The sequence below is a fragment of the Castor canadensis genome, chromosome 8 (assembly GCF_047511655.1).
Source record: "Castor canadensis chromosome 8, mCasCan1.hap1v2, whole genome shotgun sequence".
NCBI classification, from domain to species: domain Eukaryota; kingdom Metazoa; phylum Chordata; class Mammalia; order Rodentia; family Castoridae; genus Castor; species Castor canadensis.
Genome location: NC_133393.1, coordinates 123,746,490 through 123,770,444, shown reverse-complemented (window position 1 = coordinate 123,770,444; position 23,955 = coordinate 123,746,490). Strand labels below are relative to the sequence as shown.

General features: G+C 33.4%; 1 protein-coding gene across 3 annotated transcripts in view; it reads right to left on the bottom strand.

The window, feature by feature from the left end:
* Lrriq1 (leucine rich repeats and IQ motif containing 1) overlaps positions 1–23,955 on the bottom strand; it is a 193,847-nt gene that overhangs the window by 20,718 nt on the left and 149,174 nt on the right. For all 3 annotated transcript variants that reach the window (XM_074084065.1, XM_074084064.1, XM_074084066.1), the window contains 4 exons: positions 20,556–20,688; positions 19,116–19,176; positions 9,377–9,424; positions 7,384–7,504 (listed from right to left, as the gene is read on the bottom strand). In XM_074084065.1, the coding sequence (XP_073940166.1) occupies positions 7,384–7,504; positions 9,377–9,424; positions 19,116–19,176; positions 20,556–20,688 (363 nt within the window). The remainder of the gene's footprint in view (positions 1–7,383; positions 7,505–9,376; positions 9,425–19,115; positions 19,177–20,555; positions 20,689–23,955) is intronic.

Sequence of the window (23,955 nt, the reverse complement as noted above, 5' to 3'; positions counted from 1 at the left end):
TCACCGACAGAAATAAACATATGCTTAGGATGAAAGGCTGGAAGAAGATTTACCAAGCCAATGGCCCCCGAAAACAAGCAGGAGTAGCAATACTTATCTCTGACAAAGTAGACTTCAAACCTACAGTGATCAAATGAGATAAAGAAGGACATTCCATACTAATAAAAGGGGAAATAGACCAAAAGGAAATAATAATCATCAATCTGTACGCACCCAATGTCAACGCACCCAATTTCATCAAACATACCCTGAAAGACCTAAAAGCATATATAAACGCCAACACAGTGGTTGTGGGAGACTTTAACACTCCATTATCATCAATAGATAGGTCATCCAAACAAAAACTCAATAAAGAAATCCAAGATCTAAAATGTGCAATAGATCAAGTGGACCTAGTAGATGTCTACAGAACATTTCATCCAACCTCTACACAATATACATTCTTCTCAGCAGCCCATGGAACCTTCTCCAAAATAGATCATATCCTAGGGCACAAAGCAAGCCTCAGCAAATATAAGAAAATAGAAATAATACCATGCATACTATCTGACCACAATGCAGTAAAAGTAGAACTCAACAACAAAAGTAAAGACAAAAAACATGCAAACAGCTGGAAACTAAATAACTCATTACTTAATGAAGAATGGATCATCGATGCAATAAAAGAGGAAATTAAAAAGTTCCTAGAAGTCAATGAAAATGAAAACACAACCTACCAGAACCTATGGGACACAGCTAAGGCAGTCTTGAGAGGAAAGTTTATAGCCATGAGTGCATATATTAAAAAGATTGAAAGATCCCAAATCAATGACCTAATGATACATCTCAAACTCCTAGAAAAACAAGAACAAGCAAATCCCAAAACAAATAGAAGGAGAGAAATAATAAAAATAAGAGCTGAAATCAACGAAATAGAAACCAAAAAAACCATACAAAGAATTAATGAAACAAAAAGTTGGTTCTTTGAAAAAATAAACAAGATCGATAGACCCCTGGCAAACCTGACTAAAATGAGGAGAGAAAAAACCCAAATTAGTAGAATCAGGAATGCAAAAGGGGAGATAACAACAAACACCATGGAAGTCCAGGAAATCATCAGAGACTACTTTGAGAACCTATATTCAAATAAATTTGAAAATCTAAAAGAAATGGACAGATTTCTAGATACATATGATCATCCAAAACTGAACCAAGAGGAAATTAATCACCTGAATAGACCTATAACACAAAATGAAATTGAAGCAGCAATCAAGAGTCTCCCCAAAAAGAAAAGTCCAGGACCTGATGGATTCTCTGCTGAATTCTATCAGACCTTTAAAGAAGAACTGATACCAACCCTCCTTAAACTGTTCCATGAAATAGAAAGGGAAGGAAAACTGCCAAACACATTTTATGAAGCCACTATTACACTTATCCCAAAACCAGGCAAAGACACCTCCAAAAAGGAGAACTATAGGCCAATCTCCTTAATGAACATTGATGCAAAAATCCTCAACAAAATAATGGCAAACCGAATTCAGCAACACATCAAAAAGATTATTCACCACGACCAGGTAGGCTTCATCCCAGGGATGCAGGGGTGGTTCAACATACGAAAATCAATAAACGTAATAAACCACATTAACAGAAGCAAAGACAAAAACCACTTGATCATCTCAATAGATGCAGAAAAAGCCTTTGATAAGATCCAACATCATTTCATGATAAAAGCTCTAAGAAAACTAGGAATAGAAGGAAAGTTCCTCAACATTATAAAAGCTATATATGACAAACCTACAGCCAGCATTATACTTAACGGAGAAAAATTAAAACCATTCCCTCTAAAATCAGGAACCAGACAAGGATGCCCACTATCTCCACTCCTATTCAACATAGTACTGGAATTCCTAGCCAGAGCAATTAGGCAAGAAGAAGGAATAAAAGGAATACAAATAGGTAAAGAAACTGTCAAAATATCCCTATTTGCAGACGACATGATCCTATCCCTTAAAGACCCAAAAAACTCTACTCAGAAGCTTCTAGACATCATCAATAGCTATAGCAAGGTAGCAGGATATAAAATCAACATAGAAAAATCATTAGCATTTCTATACACTAACAATGAGCAAACGGAAAAAGAATGTATGAAAACAATTCCATTTACAATAGCCTCAAAAAAAATCAAATACCTAGGTGTAAACCTAACAAAAGATGTGAAAGACCTCTACAAGGAAAACTATACACTTCTGAAGAAAGAGATTGAGGAAGACTATAGAAAGTGGAGAGATCTCCCATGCTCATGGATTGGTAGAATCAACATAGTAAAAATGTCTATACTCCCAAAAGTAATCTACATGTTTAATGCAATTCCCATCAAAATTCCAATGACATTCATCAAAGAGATTGAAAAATCTACTGTTAAATTTATATGGAAACACAAGAGGCCACGAATAGCCAAGGCAATACTCAGTCAAAAGAACAATGCAGGAGGTATCACAATACCTGACTTCAAACTATATTACAAAGCAATAATAATAAAAACAGCATGGTACTGGCACAAAAACAGACATGAAGACCAGTGGAACAGAATAGAGGATCCAGATATGAAGCCACACAACTATAAGCAACTTATCTTTGACAAAGGAGCTAAAAATATACGATGGAGAAATAGCAGCCTCTTCAACAAAAACTGCTGGGAAAACTGGTTAGCAGTCTGCAAAAAACTGAAACTAGATCCATGTATATCACCCTATACCAAGATTAACTCAAAATGGATCAAGGATCTTAATATCAGACCCCAAACTCTTAAGTTGATACAAGAAAGAGTAGGAAATACTCTGGAGTTAGTAGGTATAGGTAAGAACTTTCTCAATGAAACCCCAGCAGCACAGCAACTAAGAGATAGCATAGATAAATGGGACCTCATAAAACTAAAAAGCTTCTGTTCATCAAAAGAAATGGTCTCTAAACTGAAGAGAACACCCACAGAGTGGGAGAAAATATTTGCCAACTATACATCAGACAAAGGACTGATAACCAGAATATACAGGGAACTTAAAAAACTAAATTCTCCCAAAACTAATGAACCAATAAAGAAATGGGCAGGTGAACTAAACAGAACTTTCTCAAAAGAAGAAATTCAAATGGCCAGAAAACACATGAAAAAATGCTCACCATCTCTAGCAATAAAGGAAATGCAAATTAAAACCACACTAAGATTCCACCTCACCCCTGTTAGAATAGCCATCATCAGCAACACCACCAACAACAGGTGTTGGCGAGGATGCGGGGAAAAAGGAACCCTCTTACACTGCTGGTGGGAATGTAGACTAGTACAACCACTCTGGAAAAAAATTTGGAGGCTACTTAAAAAGCTGGACATCGATCTACCATTTGATCCAGCAATACCACTCTTGGGGATATACCCAAAAGACTGTTACTCCAGAGGCACCTGCACATCCATGTTTATTGCGGCACTATTCACAATAGCCAAGTTATGGAAACAGCCAAGATGCCCCAGCACTGACGAATGGATTAAGAAAATGTGGTATCTATACACAATGGAATTTTATGCAGCCATGAAGAAGAACGAAATGTTATCATTCGCTGGTAAATGGATGGAATTGGAGAACATCATTCTGAGTGAGGTTAGCCTGGCTCAAAAGACCAAAAATCGTATGTTCTCCCTCATATGTGGACATTAGATCAAGGGCAAACACAACAATGGGATTGGACTATGAGCACATGATAAAAGCGAGAGCACACAAGGGAGGGGTGAGGATAGGTAAGACACCTAAAAAACTAGCTAGCATTTGTTGCCCTTAATGCAGAGAAACTAAAGCAGATACCTTAAAGCAACTGAGGCCAATAGGAAAAGGAGACCAGGAACTAGAGAAAAGGTTGGATGAAAAAGAATTAACCTAGAAGGTAACACCCACGCACAGGAAATCAATGTGAGTCAATGCCCTGTATAGTTATCCTTATCTCAACCAGCAAAACCCCTTGTTCCTTCCTATTATTGCTTATACTCTCTCTACAACAAAATTAGAGATAAGGGCAAAATAGTTTCTGCTGGGTATTGAGGGGGGGAGCGGGAGGGGGTGGAGTGGGTGGTAAGGGAGGGGGTGGGGGCAGGGGGGAGAAATAAACCAAGCCTTGTATGCACATATGAATAATAAAAGAAAAATGAAAAAAAAAAATTCTTGACTCATTTATATTAGCTGTCAAAAAAATCGTGAATTAGAGAAGATATCTAAAAAGTATTTGTGAAGTTGCAAATTTATCTTGCAATAAAATCAATATTTTAATGCATATTTTAAGTATTAAATGGGGAAACTGAGAAAATCAAAATCATTTAGTAATATGAAATATTTTGCTTAACTATTATCTCAATGAGAAAATCTCTTGGGATATAAGTTTTGAATAAGAATAAAATAGCTTTCATTTCTTTGTAAATCATATGATGGATTAGAAGTGTACATAACAGATGACTGCCTTGGCTTCTTTTAAAAGAACAGTTGAACTAAAGGGAAAGGGACAGAAAATTTGGGAACTTCACTATGAAAAGATATTATTGCTTGGGATAGTCGGCATGCATAAAGTATGCTGATTCTTGTTTTACTTGACACATAGAAAAGGAAAGCAATTCTGCTTTGTGGTTTTTTTAAAATAATGCCACAGGAACATAAAACATACAACAATGAAAACAAAATACTCTTCTTTAAACTGTTACAATATGCTAGGCGATATACTACGTTCTTTACATTTTACTCATTTCTTCCTCACTAAAACCCTGTGAGATAAACATTATTAGTCCCATTTTGCAGACAGTAAACTCATCCTTAGAAGTTAAATAATTTATCCAAGGTCATATGACTTATATGTGATGATGGAACTGGGATTTTAAACATGATTTTATCTGATTATAAAGAATACATGCTACAATATTATAGCAACATTGAAAGAGAAATATCTAGAAAAGTTCAAAGGCACACAGAGAGTTTTACAGCTGTATCCCATAAACTAGTCTCTAGATTTGGCTTACAAAGCAAAAAGAAATATTTTAGGTTTAACAAGGTGACAAGTTTGAGAGAGAGAAAGCTGGAAGAAAAAGAGGTTTCAAAATATCAAAGCTATAAGTGGTTGGCCCAGAGCCATGGAAGTCTAGGATCCAAAACCTTTGAAGGTTAAGAGATTTCTATAGACTAATAGGCTAAGCCAACTATTTTGGTTAAGCAACTGTTAAGAGTAGATTTCTTATAAGCTGAACCAGTTAGCCCATGTGCCTGAGTACTTGAGATCTCAATATCATAACTCAATAGATTCTTCTTTTGTAGCTATATATAGGTTGTGATTATAACAGTACACTTGACCATTTATTTCGTGCCAGATATTGTCATAATTGCTCCACATTTGATTGCAAAAACAACTCTACAAGGTAGGTACTTGTGGAATTCCTTTCTTAAGGAATAAGTTGTGATTGGTGTCAGAGCTCACACTCCTTACCATTGTATTGTGCTGATGTAGGTTAGTAACTACAATAATTAAGTAGTATTTTATTCATAGTCACTTTGTTATTTAATACATGCTTTATTTTTGTAAAATGGTTTGTCTGAAATTGTCACTTAGTAAATATTTAGAGATCCATAGTATTTACAATAATGTCACTCCTTGACAATAAACTGAGGATAACATTATTTCAATTTCTTAAGAGAATGTGGTAAGTTATGAACTCTGTCTAAGGATCTATTTCTATAGCCTAAAATCTGTTATTCAGTCATATGTAAATAAAAGACAAAGTTTAGGTATTGCAAGGTAGTTGCTGAATTGAGTTATTTGTGTTTTAGCCATCAGATGATAGATTATGTACAGAAATTTTCCTTTTTTGGTTTTTTGGTGCTGGGGATCAAACCCAGGGCTCTCCTGTATGGAAGTTTTGAAACACAGTAGAGTGAAAAGGCAATTGTTTTGTTTTTGTTTCTGGTTTATGTTTACTGAAAATGCTCCAAAGTGATTAATGAGGTTGGTGAAGTTATACTATGTGATGCATAAAAGGATGGCACTGTGCATTAGTACTCATGACACAAGTTAATTGCTTATGAAATGGGATGTGTACTTGGAAAACTGATGTGATTGAAACATTATACCAATAACTCAGAAAATTATATTTGGTGAATAATTTGATTTAGATTAATAAACCTAAAATATAGTCAGATTCTATAATCAAGTAAAAACATCAAGCACTTTAAGATCTTTAATGTTTGGGAAATATGTTTAAATTAGACATATTAAAATTAGTGTCTTACAAAGAAAATTAAAATTGATCACAGTGAACTTGCATGTGTGAATGGATTTAAATGCATATAATGTAATAAAGTTCCACTTAAGTGAAAAGTAAAGGTCAGAGAATCTCCTTTTGTTTGCATTTATTTGGAAAGCTCTATCCAGAGCACTGAATTTTATATAAACATAGCTGTAATATCAAAGAGTAATAAAACTTTTTCAAGAGTATCTGAATATTATTGTGAAGTGTAAATTTATGTGTTGACTTGTCAGTTTCACTATACATTGAGGTAAATTAACAAAATACGATCTGAAAATATCTTTTATATTAATGTGCAATAACATTTTAGGAGCTATTTCAAATTTTCTAGAATAGAAACTAAATGAACTTTGAAAAAAATTTGTTCATTTCTGTGAGACACTACCAGATATATTTTTAAAATATTTACATTTTGTGGAGTTTGTAACTGCAATGTAGTTTTTGTTAAAGCAGTTATAACACACACAGAATATGTGTATTTGTGCACTATCCCTAAATTAAAGGTAAGAGGATAATAGATATGTGTGACTGGTTTATGAATATATAGTTATTATTAGTATACATATTCAAACTCTCATCTCTCCAATGGAAATAGGGTTTAAAAGCATGTCGTTGACATTACACTATCTAAAATTCTGCTATATTTGAAATTTTTTCCTTAAAAATAACTTTACCAAAAAAAAACAAAAAAAAAACTTTACCTATGACGTCTACTAATGATAAAAGGCTAAAATGTACTACTTGAATATATAAATCTAACTTTTAAACATTGGTCTAAACAATTCTTTTAGAAACAAATGATCAAAGAATTCAATATGATCCACAGGATGGGGGGGGAGTGACAGACATTGAATCAGAGAATATAATTAAATAAAAACTGATTCTGTTAATTTTTGAAATAATTTAATTTCGCTTATATCAAAGAAGACATTTAAAGAAAGAAAGTAAGTCAGATACACATTTTGGGGCAGCTCTGGTTGCTGGCATCCTACCCCCTATCTGTAAAAGAATGCTTGTTGGCATTTGGTTCCATCAATTCATTTGTGATTTCTAAATTAATTCTGAAGGAAACCACAACTTACTTGAAGATCCCGCTGAGTGTCTGTGTGCCTGACTTTTTTTTTCTTTTTTCACAGACAAAGCACTTCCACTGGTCATGGAAAAAAGGTCCAAATCCGTGTCTTCTCTGCTTACAAGTCTTGCCTGGGAGCAATGGGAGAGAATGTATACAATCATGAAACAAAATATGGCATTTTCTGAATGCAGCTCACATTACCCCAAATAAACAAACAGGCTCTGTCAAACAACCTTCTTCAAAATGATACCACAATCCTTTATTGCTGCCCAGGCAGAACAAATGCACTATGTCAAAGCATTTTTTGCAAATAAGAGCCGATTTTAAAATTGAGGTTTGCTATTTGAGTCTGTACAACAAAAGAAAACATTTTAGTACAGTAATTTTGATGAAAATCAATCTTAAAAGCAGCTGGTGAAACTTTAAACAGCTTAACATCACTTACTTACCAAGTATATTATTTAATTCTTAATTGAATGTTAAAAATGTCATATTAGATTTTCTGTAATATTTATATTTATCACTTGTAAGTAATACTCTTATTATCAAATGCCTTGAAATAAATGTTTTTCATTATTCATTTGTGCAATATAAAGCCACAGATGATCTCCACCCTTTCATTACAACCATTGTCAATATAAAAATATTACACTTTAAATCTAATTTTGGGGTAATGTTAAATACATAGAAATTTCAAGATACATTATTTTAAGGACATGGATTAGATAATTCTTTTCACCTAAAATTATGCTTGTACTTTTATCACTACCTTAGACTGAACTTGAGAGACACAGAATCACTTCTTACCTATACAATCTTGTTTTATAGAATGTCTAATACCATTAAGTAAGGATCTATCAAAATTCAGCTCTGAAGTGGGGGGAAAATGACATTATGGAAAGCAAAGCAGCATCTCAGTGGCTGGGATGTAATCCAAACCACAGTATGCTTGAAATCCTGTGAAAAAGTATTGCCCTAAACGCTTGATGTGAGGAAAACTTAAATACAGCAAAATAAAGACATGAAACCACTACTGTAGTTCAAAAGCTATCTACATGTGATAAGTTCCAAAGACTCAAGGAGCCAGAATGTAAAAAGTATCCATCTTCTGTGTTTCAAATTCAGGTATTTTCCCTTCTTCTTCACCTTCCTCCTTCTACCCTCTTCCCACTTTCCTACACATGAATGAATAAAGAAGTGAATTTGTATTTTCACCAATTTATTTATTTATAACTGACAAAATTTGTGTACATTTACTACATTACGATGTTTTGAAATATGTATGTGCTGTGAAATAATCAAATTGAGCTAATATATGAATTATCTCACATACTTAGTAAGTGTTGTTATTTTGTGAATTCAAAACAGAAACCATTCCATGTCAATTATTTCTTTGATGATTATGCTAGTAAAGAACACTACTAGAAAACTCTTAAAAACAGGATTTCAGTTTGCACTTATGATTTCTATGAAAAATATGATGGATTGTTCTGAAATTTATTTTAGTTAATACACTAAAGTACATGTATAACACAACTTCTGGGATGGCTCCATCAATGCGAAGATTTAAAAAATAATCAGTCAAGAATCAAGAAGAAATACCAAAGTGATACCACAATTTAGGTGAAACTCAATAGATAATAAGGAAAAATGTGTTAACCAGATAGCGAACTCTATGCTCACTAGTGAGGATTTAACTATAATCTTTAATACTTAGAAATGAAATTTATTTCAATTTGATAATACAATTTTAGTGCAAATATTTAGAAAGTAGATCCCTCAAATACATGTCAAGAAAATATTTGTGAACAAATGTCTTCCAAAAATCTCACAATCACCTAAGTCATAAATATCTAAAAGACTATTCCTGCTAAATAGAAAATAATTGATGTCAGTTACTAATTAGGTCAGATTACAGAGTGTGTTAGTCAGACTTTTTATCACTGTGACTAATGCCTGAAAGAATAAGTTAAAAGTTGGAAAGATTCATTTTGGCTCACCGTTTTGGAGGTTTTAGTCCATTGTTGGCTTGCTCTACTGCTGTGGGCCTGTGGTGAGACAGAACATCATGGCAGCAAACGTGTATGGAGGAGCAAAGTGGCTCGCATCATGGTGGCCAAGAAACAGAGTGAGAGACAGAGGAAGGGCTCAGGGACATGGTAGGTGCTACCAGGGCAGATCCCCAGTCCTTCAATTTCCCCCAACTTAGCACTACCTCTTCTTCTCCACTTCCCACTAATTCTCAATATTATATATCCATTAAAGGATTAATCCATAAATTAAGTCAGAGCTCTTAGGAATCCAATCACTTCCCGAAAGCTCATCAGCAGGAAATCATACACAGGAGGCTTCTGGAGACATCTCAGATTCAATCTATAACATTAAGGGAGTAAATCTGGAAGTGAAATTTGTTAGGAACACATGATTTCACTGTGGTGCCACCTTGCTTGTTAAATGCAAACCTAGAAATTTCATAAATGGGTTAGCTACCTGCCCATCTGGTAGAGCCCATATTCATTAATACTCAGGTTCTATTCTGGAAACATTGGCTTTCAAACTATCTTCATTCCCCCTCTTATTGCTAACTAATAGAGAAATCAAAAAGAGAATATATCTTTTCTTTTATATCATTGTTATGATTTGTAAATGAAGTATCTCCCCCATAAAGCTCTAGTGTGGAAGATTTGGTCCCCAGTTGGTGGATCTAATTATTGAGAAGTGTCTGGATCAAGAAGACACTGACCTAATCAATAGATTAATCCATTGATGGATTTGTAAAGTCATGGTATTACTGGGAAGTGGTGGAAACTTTTAGAGGTAACATCAACTTCAATGAAGTAGACCAATAAGGACATGTTCTTGGGGTTGTAGTTTTCCTGGGCCCTTTCCTCTGTCTCTCTGTTTTCTGGCTGCCATGAGGAAGATTTTCTTTGTCATAAGGTACTGCCTCATCATACGTGCAGAAGCATGGAACCAAAGAACCATGGGCTGAAATTTCTGAAACAAATAAATGTTTCCTACTATATATTGTTTCTCTCAGGTGCTTGTTACAATAACAAAAAGTTGAGAACACAATCATACAAAATGAATCAGTATTCAGGAAACCCATAGATACTGAGATTGTTCAAATTCTTTATGTAAAATAGCAATGTAATATAAAATGGCAAGAATGTAAAATTCTTTATGTAGAATTTCCATGTAATCTAGGTAATCCTCTCTGATATATTAAATCATCTCTAGATTACTTGTAATAGCTAATAAAGTGTAAATGCTATGTAAATAGCTGTTTTATTTATTATGCAGGGGATAATGATGAGAAAAAAGTCTGTACGTGTTTAGTACAGATACATTTTATCCAAGTATTTTCTTTTTCTTTCTTTCTTTGAGGGTACTGGGGATTGAATTCAGGATGTCCAACTTGCACCACTTCAGCCATGATCTCATTTCTTTTGTTAAATTTATTTTTATTATTATTGTATTGGGGGTACATTGTGACATTTATAAAGTTCCTTGTATCATAATTGAATTCACCCCTTCATCATTCTCCTTTATTACTCCTTTTCCCTTCCAGGACAAGTTTCAACAGGGCACATTTTTTCCATTTACATACATGTGTACATAATATGTCCACCATATTCACCCTCCTACACCCTTTCCTCATATTCTCCCCCCTCCCACTGGTATCTGTACTCCCAGACAGAAACTGTTATGCCTTCTTGTTCTCTGTTTTTGTAAAAAAAAAAAAAAAGACATCTTTATTTGTTTAAGATAGCTACACAGGGATTTTCCTTGTGACATTTTCTTGTACACATGCATTATAACCCTGAATTGGTTCATCCCTCTATTTTTCTCTTTTCTATCTTAGTCCTTTGCTTACGGTGGTTTCAACAGGTCTAAAAATTTTTCATTCTTATATAGGAAGTGCATCAACCATAGTCACCTTTTTTTACTTCCTTCTTTTGACCCTATTTCTTTTGCTTTTAGTTCTGTTTTTCAGATAGAATTTCATGCTTTTGCCTGGGTTGGCCCTTGGACCAGGATGCTACCGGACCAGAATGCTACTCCATCTACCTCCGGAGTAGCTGATGCTAAAATCACGTTACCACACCCAGAGTTTTTTTGGGTATTTTCATTTACATTTGGTTGAGTTAGTGTTTAAGGACCTGTGAATGAAAAAGGGCAACTGTGCTTAAAAACTGAAAATAACTGACCATACGTTAAACATTTATTCTACAAAAATGTATGTTGAATTGTAATACACTCTGATATTAGATATTTTTATGGATTTAAATGTTTTTATGGCTATAATGCAATAAACGGATTCAAGTTAATTCAGATAAAAATATTCTAATATATAATTCAATAGTAAATATTTATTTAAACAGTAACTTTGCAAAGTTCTTCTAAACCTTTGTTTTCTGAACACATGTCCTCTATGGTCCAAGTACAAGGTTTTACATTGCCCCCTCTATTATTCACAATGGAATAATGGATATGAGTTTTGGGACAGAATTTCCAAACATTCAGATTCTTATTTACCTCTACTCTTGGCAGTTAATTTAAAGTAAGTTTCTTTTTTGTTTAACAAAGAACAGGAGTTCCTCCTTCTTTCTTTTAATTCATAAGATTCTATTAAATATTTAATGGTTTTGTACATTTGGAAGTGAAGACATATTATATAGCATAGTTTAATAAACAAATACCTATGGCTTAAATATGCACATTATTTCTAAAAAAGAGAAATCAAATATTATAAAGATGAAGTCTTTTTATAAGCTACCTTGTAGTTTACACATATCTATTAATAGTTTATTTTTGAATAGTAATGTTCCTCATAATAATGTCTCAGTCAACAATAGGATATATTATCTAACTGGGGTCCTGTAAGATTATAATGGTGATGAAAAATTCCTATTATCTAGGGTCATCATAGCCAGTGGAACTTCCCAGTGCAATGCATTACTCATTTGTTTGTGGTGATGTTAATGTAAGAAAACCTATTGTGCAGCCAATCATCTATAAGGATAGCAATACAATTATGTACAGTACAAAAAACTTGATAAGGGTAATAAAGACTATGAGATTTATGGGTTTATATACCTATAAACTGTATGTTTTATCATTATTTTAGTGTGTACTTCTCATAATAAAGGCCTACTCTAAAACAGTTTGCTGTTATGCCAGCACCAACCTCATACATCCCTTATAAACTTCATCTCTTGATTGCATCAAGAGACCACATCACATGGTGGGCCTATGCCATCTAGATTAGTGTAAGTGTGCTCTATGATGTTCACACAACAATGAAATCAACCAAGACATGAATTCCATGTCTTGGAATGTGTGCTTGCTCTTAAGCTATTCATGATTGTACTATCTTCAAAATAAACATAAATTGTATCTTTTCCCTGTAAACCATTTCTGTAAGACATAAATTTAGTATATTCACTTTAACTCTTTCAGTAATTTGCAAATATGGCAAAATTATTACATACACTATAAATTCTATGTCATTTGTACTTGTTCTAAACTTATGATTGGTTTAAACAATTTTTTTAACTTTCGTTCCAGAGGTTTGTTAGACACGCTCCTCCATTCATAATACATCATCATCGTCACTGCACATGTCCCTTTTCTTATATAATAAGGCAGACTGGGAAAGGTTCTTTGATTGTTTTAAAGATACAGATGCAGGCAGGCTGTGGTGGCTAATGCCTGTAATCCCAACTACATGGCAAGCATCAGTGGGAGGATTGTGGACTGAGGCGAGTCTGGGCAAAAATTGTGATGCCCTATCTGAAAGCAAAAAGGCTGGTGATGTGGTTCAAGTGAGAGAGTGCTTGCTTAGAAAGCAAGGCCCTGAATTTAAACGGCAGACTTAAGAAAAAAGATATGCAGATATTTACTTGTGGTGAAATGGACAGACCTTAAAACTGAAATTCAATGTTTAACATTTATATTTTGAAATTTTAAAAATTAAAACTCCCAGAGATATTGCAAAAATAATACTGAATGTTTCTTCTGCACCTAGCTTGCCCAGTGACATCTGACATAACTAAAGTACAATTAACTTTGGTTTTAACAAGTTAGGAAACTGTCCCTGGAATACTACTACTAATGATACTATAAATATTATCGATCTTACTGGAGCTTTGTCTGTTTTCACATGACTGAGCACTTGTTTTTGGTTTTTTTTTTTTGAGATAGGGAATCACTATGTAGCCCAGGCTGTTCTCAAACTTGTGATCCTCCCACCTTAGCCTATCATCACAATCAGGACAAAGAACTGTTTCATCGTTCCAAAGAAACTTCTTTACTTCTAGTCACACCCTTTTCCCAACTCAACCACTGGCAACCACAGATGTGTTCTCTGTCACCATAACTATGTGGTTTTCAGAATGTTCTGCAAATGAAATCATACAGTACAGAACAACCTGAGATTGTCTATTGTCACCAAACATAATATTCTTGAGATCCATGTAAATCTTTGTGTATCCTTTTGCTCTTTATTCCATTTTGTGCATATTTATTGTGTGCATGTGCTCTCAGTTTTTATCTTTCAACCACTGCATGGGATTTTGGTTGTGTCAAGTTTGGGGTTATTATAAATAAAACTGTTATGAACAGTATTGGACAGTTTTTTAATTTAATTTTTTCATTCCTATAGAAATAAAATGTTCAGTAGCAGAGATGTTAGCTCATGTGTTAAGTATATACTTAACTTTAGAAGACAATGACAGTCTGTTTTCAAGGATTGATACATCCACTGTACGAGAATTAATATAGATATCTTAAACTGACTAAAATTACCATAAGAAAGGGACTAAATTAGAATAAAGAAAATTAGAGGAGATAAACCAATTGGGGTTATAACACATACACACATGGAAATGTCACAAGGAAACTCCCTGTGTAGCTACCTTCATCACAAGCTAAAATGTCATGTTTTTCATTTTATGTTTTCTCTTTTCTTCCTACAAAATCAGAGAACAGGTGGGAGCAACAAGTTCTTCCCAGGGGGGAAAGCTGACACCAGTGAGAGGGGAGAGGTGGTGGGGAAAAAGGGTAGGAGGTGATTATGATGTAATAAAATGTGTACACATGTTAAAGTAAATGCAAACATGGTACCTGCTGACACTACACCAGGAATTGGGGGAGGAGAGGATGAAGTAGAATGGTTGAAGAAGTGAATTCATCTGTGATATATTCATGTATTGACATATACTGTAAGAAACTATGGAAATGCCAAAATGTACCCTCACCCATCACAACAACAAAGGAAAAAAAGAGTGGCTTGTACAATTCTCACCATCAATGAATGAGAGACTTGAGACTACATATTTGTCAGCACAGGGAATTTCAGGAATTTTTATTTTAATCACTCTAATCAGTATATAATTTAATGGCTCTAATTATTTTCCTAGTTATGAATGATGTTGATGTTGAACATCTTTTCATGTGCTTCTGACAGTGAAAGAGTAGATGAATTTTTCTCCTCTGTAATTTGCTTTTCATTTTATGAATGATGTTTTCTTAAGGGCAAATGCTTTTAAATTTGAAGTCCAATTTACGTTTATCTTTATTTTTTTTCTGTTTGGGTTAGACTTTTTGTGTTCTTTCTAAGAAATATTTGCTTATCATGAGTTTATGGAGATATCCTTCTATTTCTTCTAGATGTTTTATGACCTTAACTTTTACATTTAATTCATTGCAAACTCATTTTTTGTGTTATGTGAAACAGGAATCTAGGTTCATTTTTTCCATGTTGTCATCCAGTTTTCCAGCCCCATTTGTTGGAAAGGTTGTCCCTTCCCTCTTTGAATTGCTTTGGTATTTTAAAGAAAATCAATTGATCTTAGAAGTATTGATATTTTCCTGGACTCTGTGATATTTTTCCAATGATAAATTCTACTGTAAACCTTTCCAAAAATACACTGAATACATAGACCATTTAGAATTGACATCTTATAGGTTTTCCTAAGATGAAACTGAAGAATAATAGGTTTACAAAAACCTATGTTAATAAACATTGGCAGATTTCTCTTCAAACCACTGCAGCAGCCTCTAATTTCAGCAGTTTTGCATTAGCACTTGCCACACTGTTGACAGCACTTTGCATCACTTGGTTTTCTAACATTTGCTTCTCAGATGAAGACAGAATAGTTTTCATTTCCATTCTTTTCATCTGGAAACTGAGAATATCTTTATTTTGATTTATCCAGTTAGGCATTATCTCTGTGAACTGCTTATTTCTATTCTTCTTCTAATGTGTCCAAAGGGTTGATTTTATATCCATCATTTTCCAAGGATCTTTTTATATTAAGTTGTTAAGTACTTGTTAGTTTTAGGCACTGAAATTAGTTTATGACTGTCACATGTCTATGAAACTTTTCTACAAAATCCTTCATAAAAAGGAATATTTTAATACAGTCAGGTGGTTTTTTAAAAAAATTTTTGGCCAAATGGTTTGGTTTACTGTATCTTCTAAAATAAGTCTTTATTCAGGGCTAAGTGACAGATATTCCTCACTATTTTATTTTATGTTTTATAGCTTTTCCTTTCAGTCTTGGATTGTCAAATTGTCTGAATTCCACTCACTCTGAATTCTAGGCACTTTTGTAAAAGGTGTGTATCGTCTAGGTATACCCCTGTTTTGTTGTTTTTTTCTCACTGTCATTTATTGAATGAATGCTATTTGCTACACAGTCTGAGTTTTCCCACATTTATCAAGTATTACATTCCATTCTAGTAATAGATTTGTTCCTGAACTCATTATTCATTTTCATGGATCAGTTAGTTCATCCATGTTTGTGCCAGCATCATAAAGTTTGCTTTAGCTTTGTATTGAGTCCTCATATCAAGTGACAGAGTGTCTCTTCTTTTTCTAAGCTGACAAATATATTGTTGGGGTTTTACTTCTCAATATGCATTTTAGAGTGAGATGTTCCAAGTTTTCCCAAAGTTAGCTGTAACACTTGTTGGAATGTTTTTAATTTGTGCACTTGTTTGGAAGCAAGTAATATATTTATATTCTAAGCTGATGTATTCATGAGTTGCACAATTAACATCATCATATCTCACCCAGATCATGTTTAGTAACTGAGTTAGAAGAGACTTCTAGCTGTTAAGAAAGTTGTTGCCTGCTAAGTCTCACCTGAAATTCTCCACAGAAATTGTCTTTGCCCTGCCCATCTTACCTTCTCCTGAGGAGACACAGGAGGGAAGCCTCATCCTTTTGCCTAAAGATGTGACAATGCGAAAGGCCCTTCTCACCCTAGAACTCACTTCCTTTGTTGCAATTCGATTGAAGTTCACCTTTCCTCTTCTCAGTCCTGCTTCTGTTATCTTTCACAGGAGTAGTTCCTAAAAGTTTTCCTCAAGTTTGGGGGGATATGTTTAATTCAATTCACAATGGAACTGACTATATATTTGACATACCTTCTGATACATTCTTGAATGTATTAAAAATGACATCTTGAGCCAGGCTTCAGTGGCTCACGCTTTTGATCCTAGCTACTTGGAAGGCTGAGATCAGGAGGATTATAGTACGAGGCCAGCCTGGGCAAATAATGAGACCCCATCTCCAGAATAACCAGAGCAGAATGGACTGGAAATATGGCTTAAGTGGTAAAGCACTAGCTTTGCAAGTGCAAAGCCTTGAGTTCAAACCCTAGTCCCACAAAAAATGATATTCTGTTTTAGTTTTTCTAATTCCTGTAATGCAATAAGCTTTGATCTGGATTAGGAGATACAGTTATTTATGTAGAAGTACCTGATTATGCTTTATTCTGTTCTCATTGAAATTTGGTAAGCAATATTAATGACATTTATATTTATCTCCTTTATTGAGAAATAAATCCACTGTCTTTTGGTTTTCATTGGTTTCATTATGAAGTCAGCAGTCAATCTCACTATCGTTCTTAAGTGGGCAAACTTCCAATTCACTAATTCTCTCTCTTATTATATTCAGTCTGTAACATAGTTCAATAATAAGTTTTATTTCAAGAAGTTACATTTAGTTCATTTCCATACCCATTTGCACTTTATTGACATTTGATTATTTTTGATCCATAATTTTCTGTATTTTCATTGTGGGTATCATTCACCTACCTTGGAGGATCTTACACCTGAAGTAATTGAAACCATTTGTGGTCATTTTTTCCATAGGGTCTGATCCCAGTTGGGCAATTATTCACCTGGGACCAATTAGCTACCAGGGAACCCATTGTTCCCTGACACAAGAAGGCATAAAAGTGCCTTCATTTTCCAAAATCTTGCAAAATACTTACTCTCAGCCTTCAGTTAGACTAGTATTCTTTTGACATAAGTCATGATTTCTTCCCATTTACACACATACACACACAAAGACATTTGTGTATTTCTGCTATACTAACATTCACCTTCTTTTTATGAACAGTGATAGACCTTCAACATGAAAAATAGAATTTATAACTGCTATTTATTTGTCATGTATTTTTATATAAGGGGATGTACAGGAGTCTGGAAAAAGAAGATTAATATCGGAACATTAATATCACAGAAACATTTTGGTCAGTAATTTATCCTATATGTTTTCATTTATTTTTAGAAGTTCAATGAATAAATATTTTTTTATGCTGCCATTCCTTGGCACTTTTATGTTCTCCATTCTTGCTCCAAAATGAGCACTGACCAGTCTGTGCCAAATTCTAGACAATGTATGTAACATGTCAATAGCCTGCAGTACCAATTTTCCTAGGGTAATCTATATGAAATCCCCCAGAGGAGTTTCTATTTAAATTAAAAAAAATAAGATGAGTGATAATTTTGAATCTGTGCATTGATTCTATGAATATTTCATAAATTCATAATTTTATATAGATACTATGCTATTTTTCTCATTCTTCAGGAAAGCAATACATTTATGAAAATTATAAGCATAATGGTTCTGAAAACCATAACACTCATTTATATCAGAAAGCACACTAACTCTTCATGTGAAATTCTTCATGAAAAACTAAATTATAATCAGTTTTCTTGGTAAATGAGAATCTGAGCAAGGGATACTCAGTCGGTGTAAGTGCAAGGCGCTGCAAAGTTGGGGCAACCTGAGGCACCTGCTTTCACCTGCCAAAAATGAAACACTCTGTCACTGGTCAGGGTGCAATGGAAATTTCTCTTTTAGTGAGATCCATTTTTCTAGACCCCATTGTCCATTCTCTTTTTGTTTATGCAGTCTTCCATTAAATATCATATAGCACAACTGAATTTAGTAATATCTATACAATTCTATTGTTTACTGAACATTCTGGTTACCATGTGCAGAATTTGCTTTTAAAGATCCAGTAATTTTCTTATTGAACTATTATAGCACTCTATATTACTTAGAGTGGTTGAGCTCACAGTTATTTGTCAGTATTTATATTGATTTTCCATGTTAGGAGTGTATTTTGCAGTTTCCCTCAAGTTTAGTCTACAAATTCTACTCTTAAAATTTTAAAGAAAATAATTTCACTAAGCAATTTCCCATCCAGACTAGTTTTATTTTAAAATGGTAGCATGCTAATACATTTACATCTGTCAAATAAAATTAATATTTATCACAATGTCCTATTGTAAAGTTCTAGTACAACATATGATATTTTGAAATAACTTCAGTAGATACACTTGTTGTGTTTTCATGGTTTAAGCTCATTATAGGTATATTTTAAAGTACTGGTATCTACAACATTTTTCTATAACTTTAAACACATTTCTTACCACAAGTTGAACTCTTCCACCATTAAGTACATCTGGATCTAACTCAGGCAAGAAGTGATTGCTACACAGTGACAAAAGAAAACATTATAATATAAATGTAGACAAAGAGTATGAAAGAAATGCCCAAATAAAAAAAATTGGAGATATCATTAAAAATGAAAATAAAATTTTTAAAGTTAGGTTATAAGCAAAGATAAGTTCAAATTTATATCTTTCCAGAGTTTTTTAAAATTATATGTGACATAAAATTTCAATTTCTAAATAATCCTTTTTTGTCAAACATAAACATATCAAAGAACAAAAAACTGAAAATTTTAGCAATCACAGTTAATAAATTATAGAAATTTAAATGTTTATGTTACATTTACTCACATTCTTTAGGTGTCATTTAGGAAAGGTAATGCTTCCTATTTTTAACATTTTAAAAACGTTAGGATGTTTAATGCATTATGCTAAGTCTACAATAATCTCTGATTTAAAACCAGAACATTGACATTTGGCTTTTTAAGAGCTTCTGCTTTTGAAAACAGTTTTCTTAAAACATTACAACCTATTCATTTATGTACTGTATTTTCAAAGTATAAATTTCATGAATAAGTGCTTATTGTTTCATCTATTCAAGTACAGGTAACTTACTGTTAAATGTTTTAGTATATCTAAAATTCATGCTGAAAATTTTAGTTTATTTTTTCATTGTTTTTCATTTATTTATTCATCTATGCCAATGCTTCTGAATTTCAGAAGAAGACCTGTTATAGCTGGTTAATATAGATGACTAGTGATGGGTTCTGTTTGTTTGTAGGTCTGAGGATGATATCCTCATGAGCTAAACCAAATTGATTAATGCCAACATAAATTCTATTTGCATCAATTTGAATACTTAAAAATAAAATTTTTAAAATTTTGATGGCTTTACTCCTACACTCTTGTTCATAATACAATATAGCGTAATTCACACTATAAAATGTTTTACTTTTGCTTTTATATAATATCCATATTTTGAAAGAAATTAAATGAATAGAATTTACCATACATGAAAGGTCAGTTCAGATACTACATTAAGAAAGGATTAATCTAGAATTTTGACTACCAAATTAAAAAAAAAACAAATTAAAATACACCTATAATATTTACTGATACTTAGAAACAGTTAATAGTTACCATATTTTTGCTTCTAAAGAAGAATAATTGCATAGTTAAAATTAACCAAAATCTGTTGGCCCCAAGCATTACAGAATTGAGTTGATAATAAATATTTCATAGTGAAAAATATAAAGAGCAATTAAGTCTATTCTACAAGAAAAGCCTTTTTATAACCTGACAACATAGTTTGTTGGCCTTTGGCTATGTAGTCATGTTTGTTTTAGCACAATTAATCTAGGTTTCACTTTTCAAGATACGTTCACAATACAAAAATCTAATTTAAAGGAATGATCTCACCATTTCATATTTCTGGAACTAGTTTTTTCATGAATCCCAACCTGTGTGTGAAGCCACTGGTATGTGTATTCTTTTCTTGTTTCAAATTTTTCATTTGCAGTGCTATCCTTATAGATAAAGTCTTCTTCCTTGCCTGGGAAAGAAATACAGAACATTTACTATTTAAAGAAATCAAACCCTGGCAGGAAGTTCAGTTGAGGCTAACAATTTTATCACAAGAAAGAAAGAAGAAATCACTAATTAATGGTGACTAAATCATCTGAAAAAGAAATAATTTTAATTACTTAAAAATTAACTACTCTTCCTGCTTGAGTTTTGAACTTACTATGTTCAAAAATACAGGAAATGCTTTAATGCAACCACCACTTAAAAAGGCTTATGTTTTAGTTTTTAATTAGAAAAGTCCCGGTTAGTTTTGGTAGACAGTAGAATTCTTCTAATATAAAAAGAATGCATGTCCATTACCATGTTTTTTACACTTATTCTAAAGAGCAGTTGTTTTTAAACTAGCCTTAAACAAATGTAGAGTACACTGACTATTTTGAGGGTATTTCAAAGTAAATTTTGAGTTTTTATAATGCTGAGCTTGGTTTGTATAAGCTAGCATGAGCTCTAATTATTGTTATTGCACCTTAATTATACACAGTAACAAGTTTCCTTTCAATACATGGCCAATACAATATTTTAAGCTAGGAATATAATTTATATCAGTTTCAGGGAATATGTGCTATGGAACAGTAGATATCTCAAGTATAGGAAAAGTATAAAAAAGAGATAGATGGATATAGGAAAACGTGAGATGAGAAATCATACCAGGTAAGGATGAAAGGTTGAGAAATACACAAATATGTTCGAGATTCCGGCTTGTAATTCTGGCTACAAGAGAGGCAGAGATCGGGAGGATTGTGGTTTGAGGCTAGCATGGGCCAAAAGTTCTGGAAACTCCATCTCAACCAATGGCTGGGAACAATGCTGTATGACCATCATCTTAGCTATTCAGTGCAGCACAAATCGGAGGACTCCTGTCCAGGCTAGCTTGGGCATAAAGTGAGACCCTATCTCAAAAATTACCAACACAAAAAGGATTGGTGGAGTTGCTCAAATGATAGTAGACCACCTTCTTAGCAAGTAGGAGGTCCTGAATTCAACCCCCATTACTGCCAAAAGAAAAGAAGCATAAAAAGTAACATTTTAAAATAGGTAAAAGAAAAATCCAACCCATATATTCAAATACAAAAATTATTATATATACATGTTAATTACAAAAAAAAAACCCTGCTGAATATGGCTGCTATGTCAATTCCGTTTATTTCAGAGTGACAGTGAAGACTCTAGCTTTAGAGCCTTCCTCCAAGGATTTATCTTTCACACTGCTTCTTTCTTGGAGCTGTCACCATATTTAGAGGCTTTTTAGCTTTGTAGGATTGACTGACAGTACACCAGAGCGAGACACCTCTTTGGAACTAACTCATGGTAATTAAGAGGAATAATAACCAGAACAGTATTGTAATTTAAATACTGATATTTAAAATGCCAACAAGTTAATTTGAAACATCCTTTCACTATGAATGCTTATGCATAGGAAAACAATATATTTGCAAGTTGTTTGGGAAATGAATGAAGCATGATACAAAGGCCTATTTCAAATGCTTGGTACATATATACTGTACACTCATATGTACCCCAAAAGTTCAGCATGCATCCTTCTGACAATGATGAAAATGGTATCAGCCTGTCTTTCTTCCATGAAGATTGCTGTTGTCGTTAGTGAAATAACTAGTTTTCAGTTCAAAGGAATGTTGGAGACAGTTCTCAAGCTAAAAATTACGTTCCATTGTTTCTCTGCACTCTAAGTTCTTATTACTTTTTATGCCACCTTGTGTTTCTAAAATGGCACTAGCCCTTGCAGCCTGAGCATATGCCAAGCCTTCCGTAGTTGCTATGGTGACAGGAACAATTACTTCATGTGCCAGGGCTGACCACTGAATCCATGAGCAGACATCATTTTAATGAATAGCTTCACAGATAAATATAAGTCAAATGGAAGGAAGATGTGGTGTTGCCACACTCAATTACTGCACAGGATTGAGTTTTTACTCTGTGGAGTCCAGCTTCTGACCTACCTTTCTTGGCTGACCATACCAGATGCTGAATATAACAGTGCAGTGACAGAAAACAGTGAAGATTCAAAGAGACTGATGATCATTTGAGCAAGGATGGAGCCTTATCTACTCTTGCTATGTAGAAAATCCTTTTCTGACAAGTGTACTTTAGCTAAACAAAAATCGTCTCTGGCTTTCTGCTTTTAAAACTAGTGACATATACTTCCTATAGTCCCTGTTTTAAAGCACTGTTTTTTGAAAGTTTTCTTCATGACTGGAATAACACTTCATAAACCTTAAGTGATTTTACATGAGGAGAGATTTCATTGCAAGGGTCCAATTCATATTAACCGTTTTATCCTGAAAGCATAGATTGGAGTATTGGCATAAGGTCAGAATAAAAAAACAGAACAAGCAGAGTGGTGAAGTTGGCTGGATGTAACTGAAAATACTGCAGTTCAAATGCTGAAAGAAAGGGTTCTGTTTCAGCTAAACCATTTCAAGATTTCTTCTGTCTCTGGGAAGGAGAAAGCAAGATTTGCTCTTTGGAACATGCAGAAGTCTTGCTTTTAGAATCCTGTAGGGAGAATAATGGTGACATAGATTACTTAACAGGTGTTTATCAGTTTCCTTTCAGGCTGTCTTTCCTTTCAAGGTCAAAAGAAGCATCATTCTGTTTGCAGAATGCTAACCTCTTTTCCTACCATTCATTTCTCTTTCTCTGGGTCTGGCTTCATCAGTTCCCTGTATCTTGAACCTAAGAAAAAGAAAGTGTTCCTTTGATTTTTTTGCTGTTCTCTAGTTATAGTGTCCTCTACATATGCTTCTTTACTTCAAAACATAAGTTGGTGTAATTTTATTTAGACAAACTGCTGAGCTTTTTATTATTAAAATATTTCTCCATTATAGACAACTTAGAAAGTAAAAGCTCAAAAGAAAATCTGTAAAAATCCCACTATCTAAAGGCAGTTACAGAATAACATTTTTAAGGTATTATTCTTGAAATTCTTTTGGAATAAATTTCCTTTTGTTTTCAGTTTGCACTGTGATTATATGTGTTCTTTTTATCATATTTTTCATTCAGCATTATAACAAATGCAATATGTCATGGAAATCTTGAACACAACTTTAGTGGCTTTTCACTATGACATAACAACTTATTACATGTTAAGCTTTTGATTATTCTTCTTAGGATTAAGTTAAAAGTATAAATATTTTGGGAAACTTGGAATAACATATATTGACAAACAGTTTTTAAAAGCGCTAATTTATCTCATGATGCGTTATGTTGCTCTTTT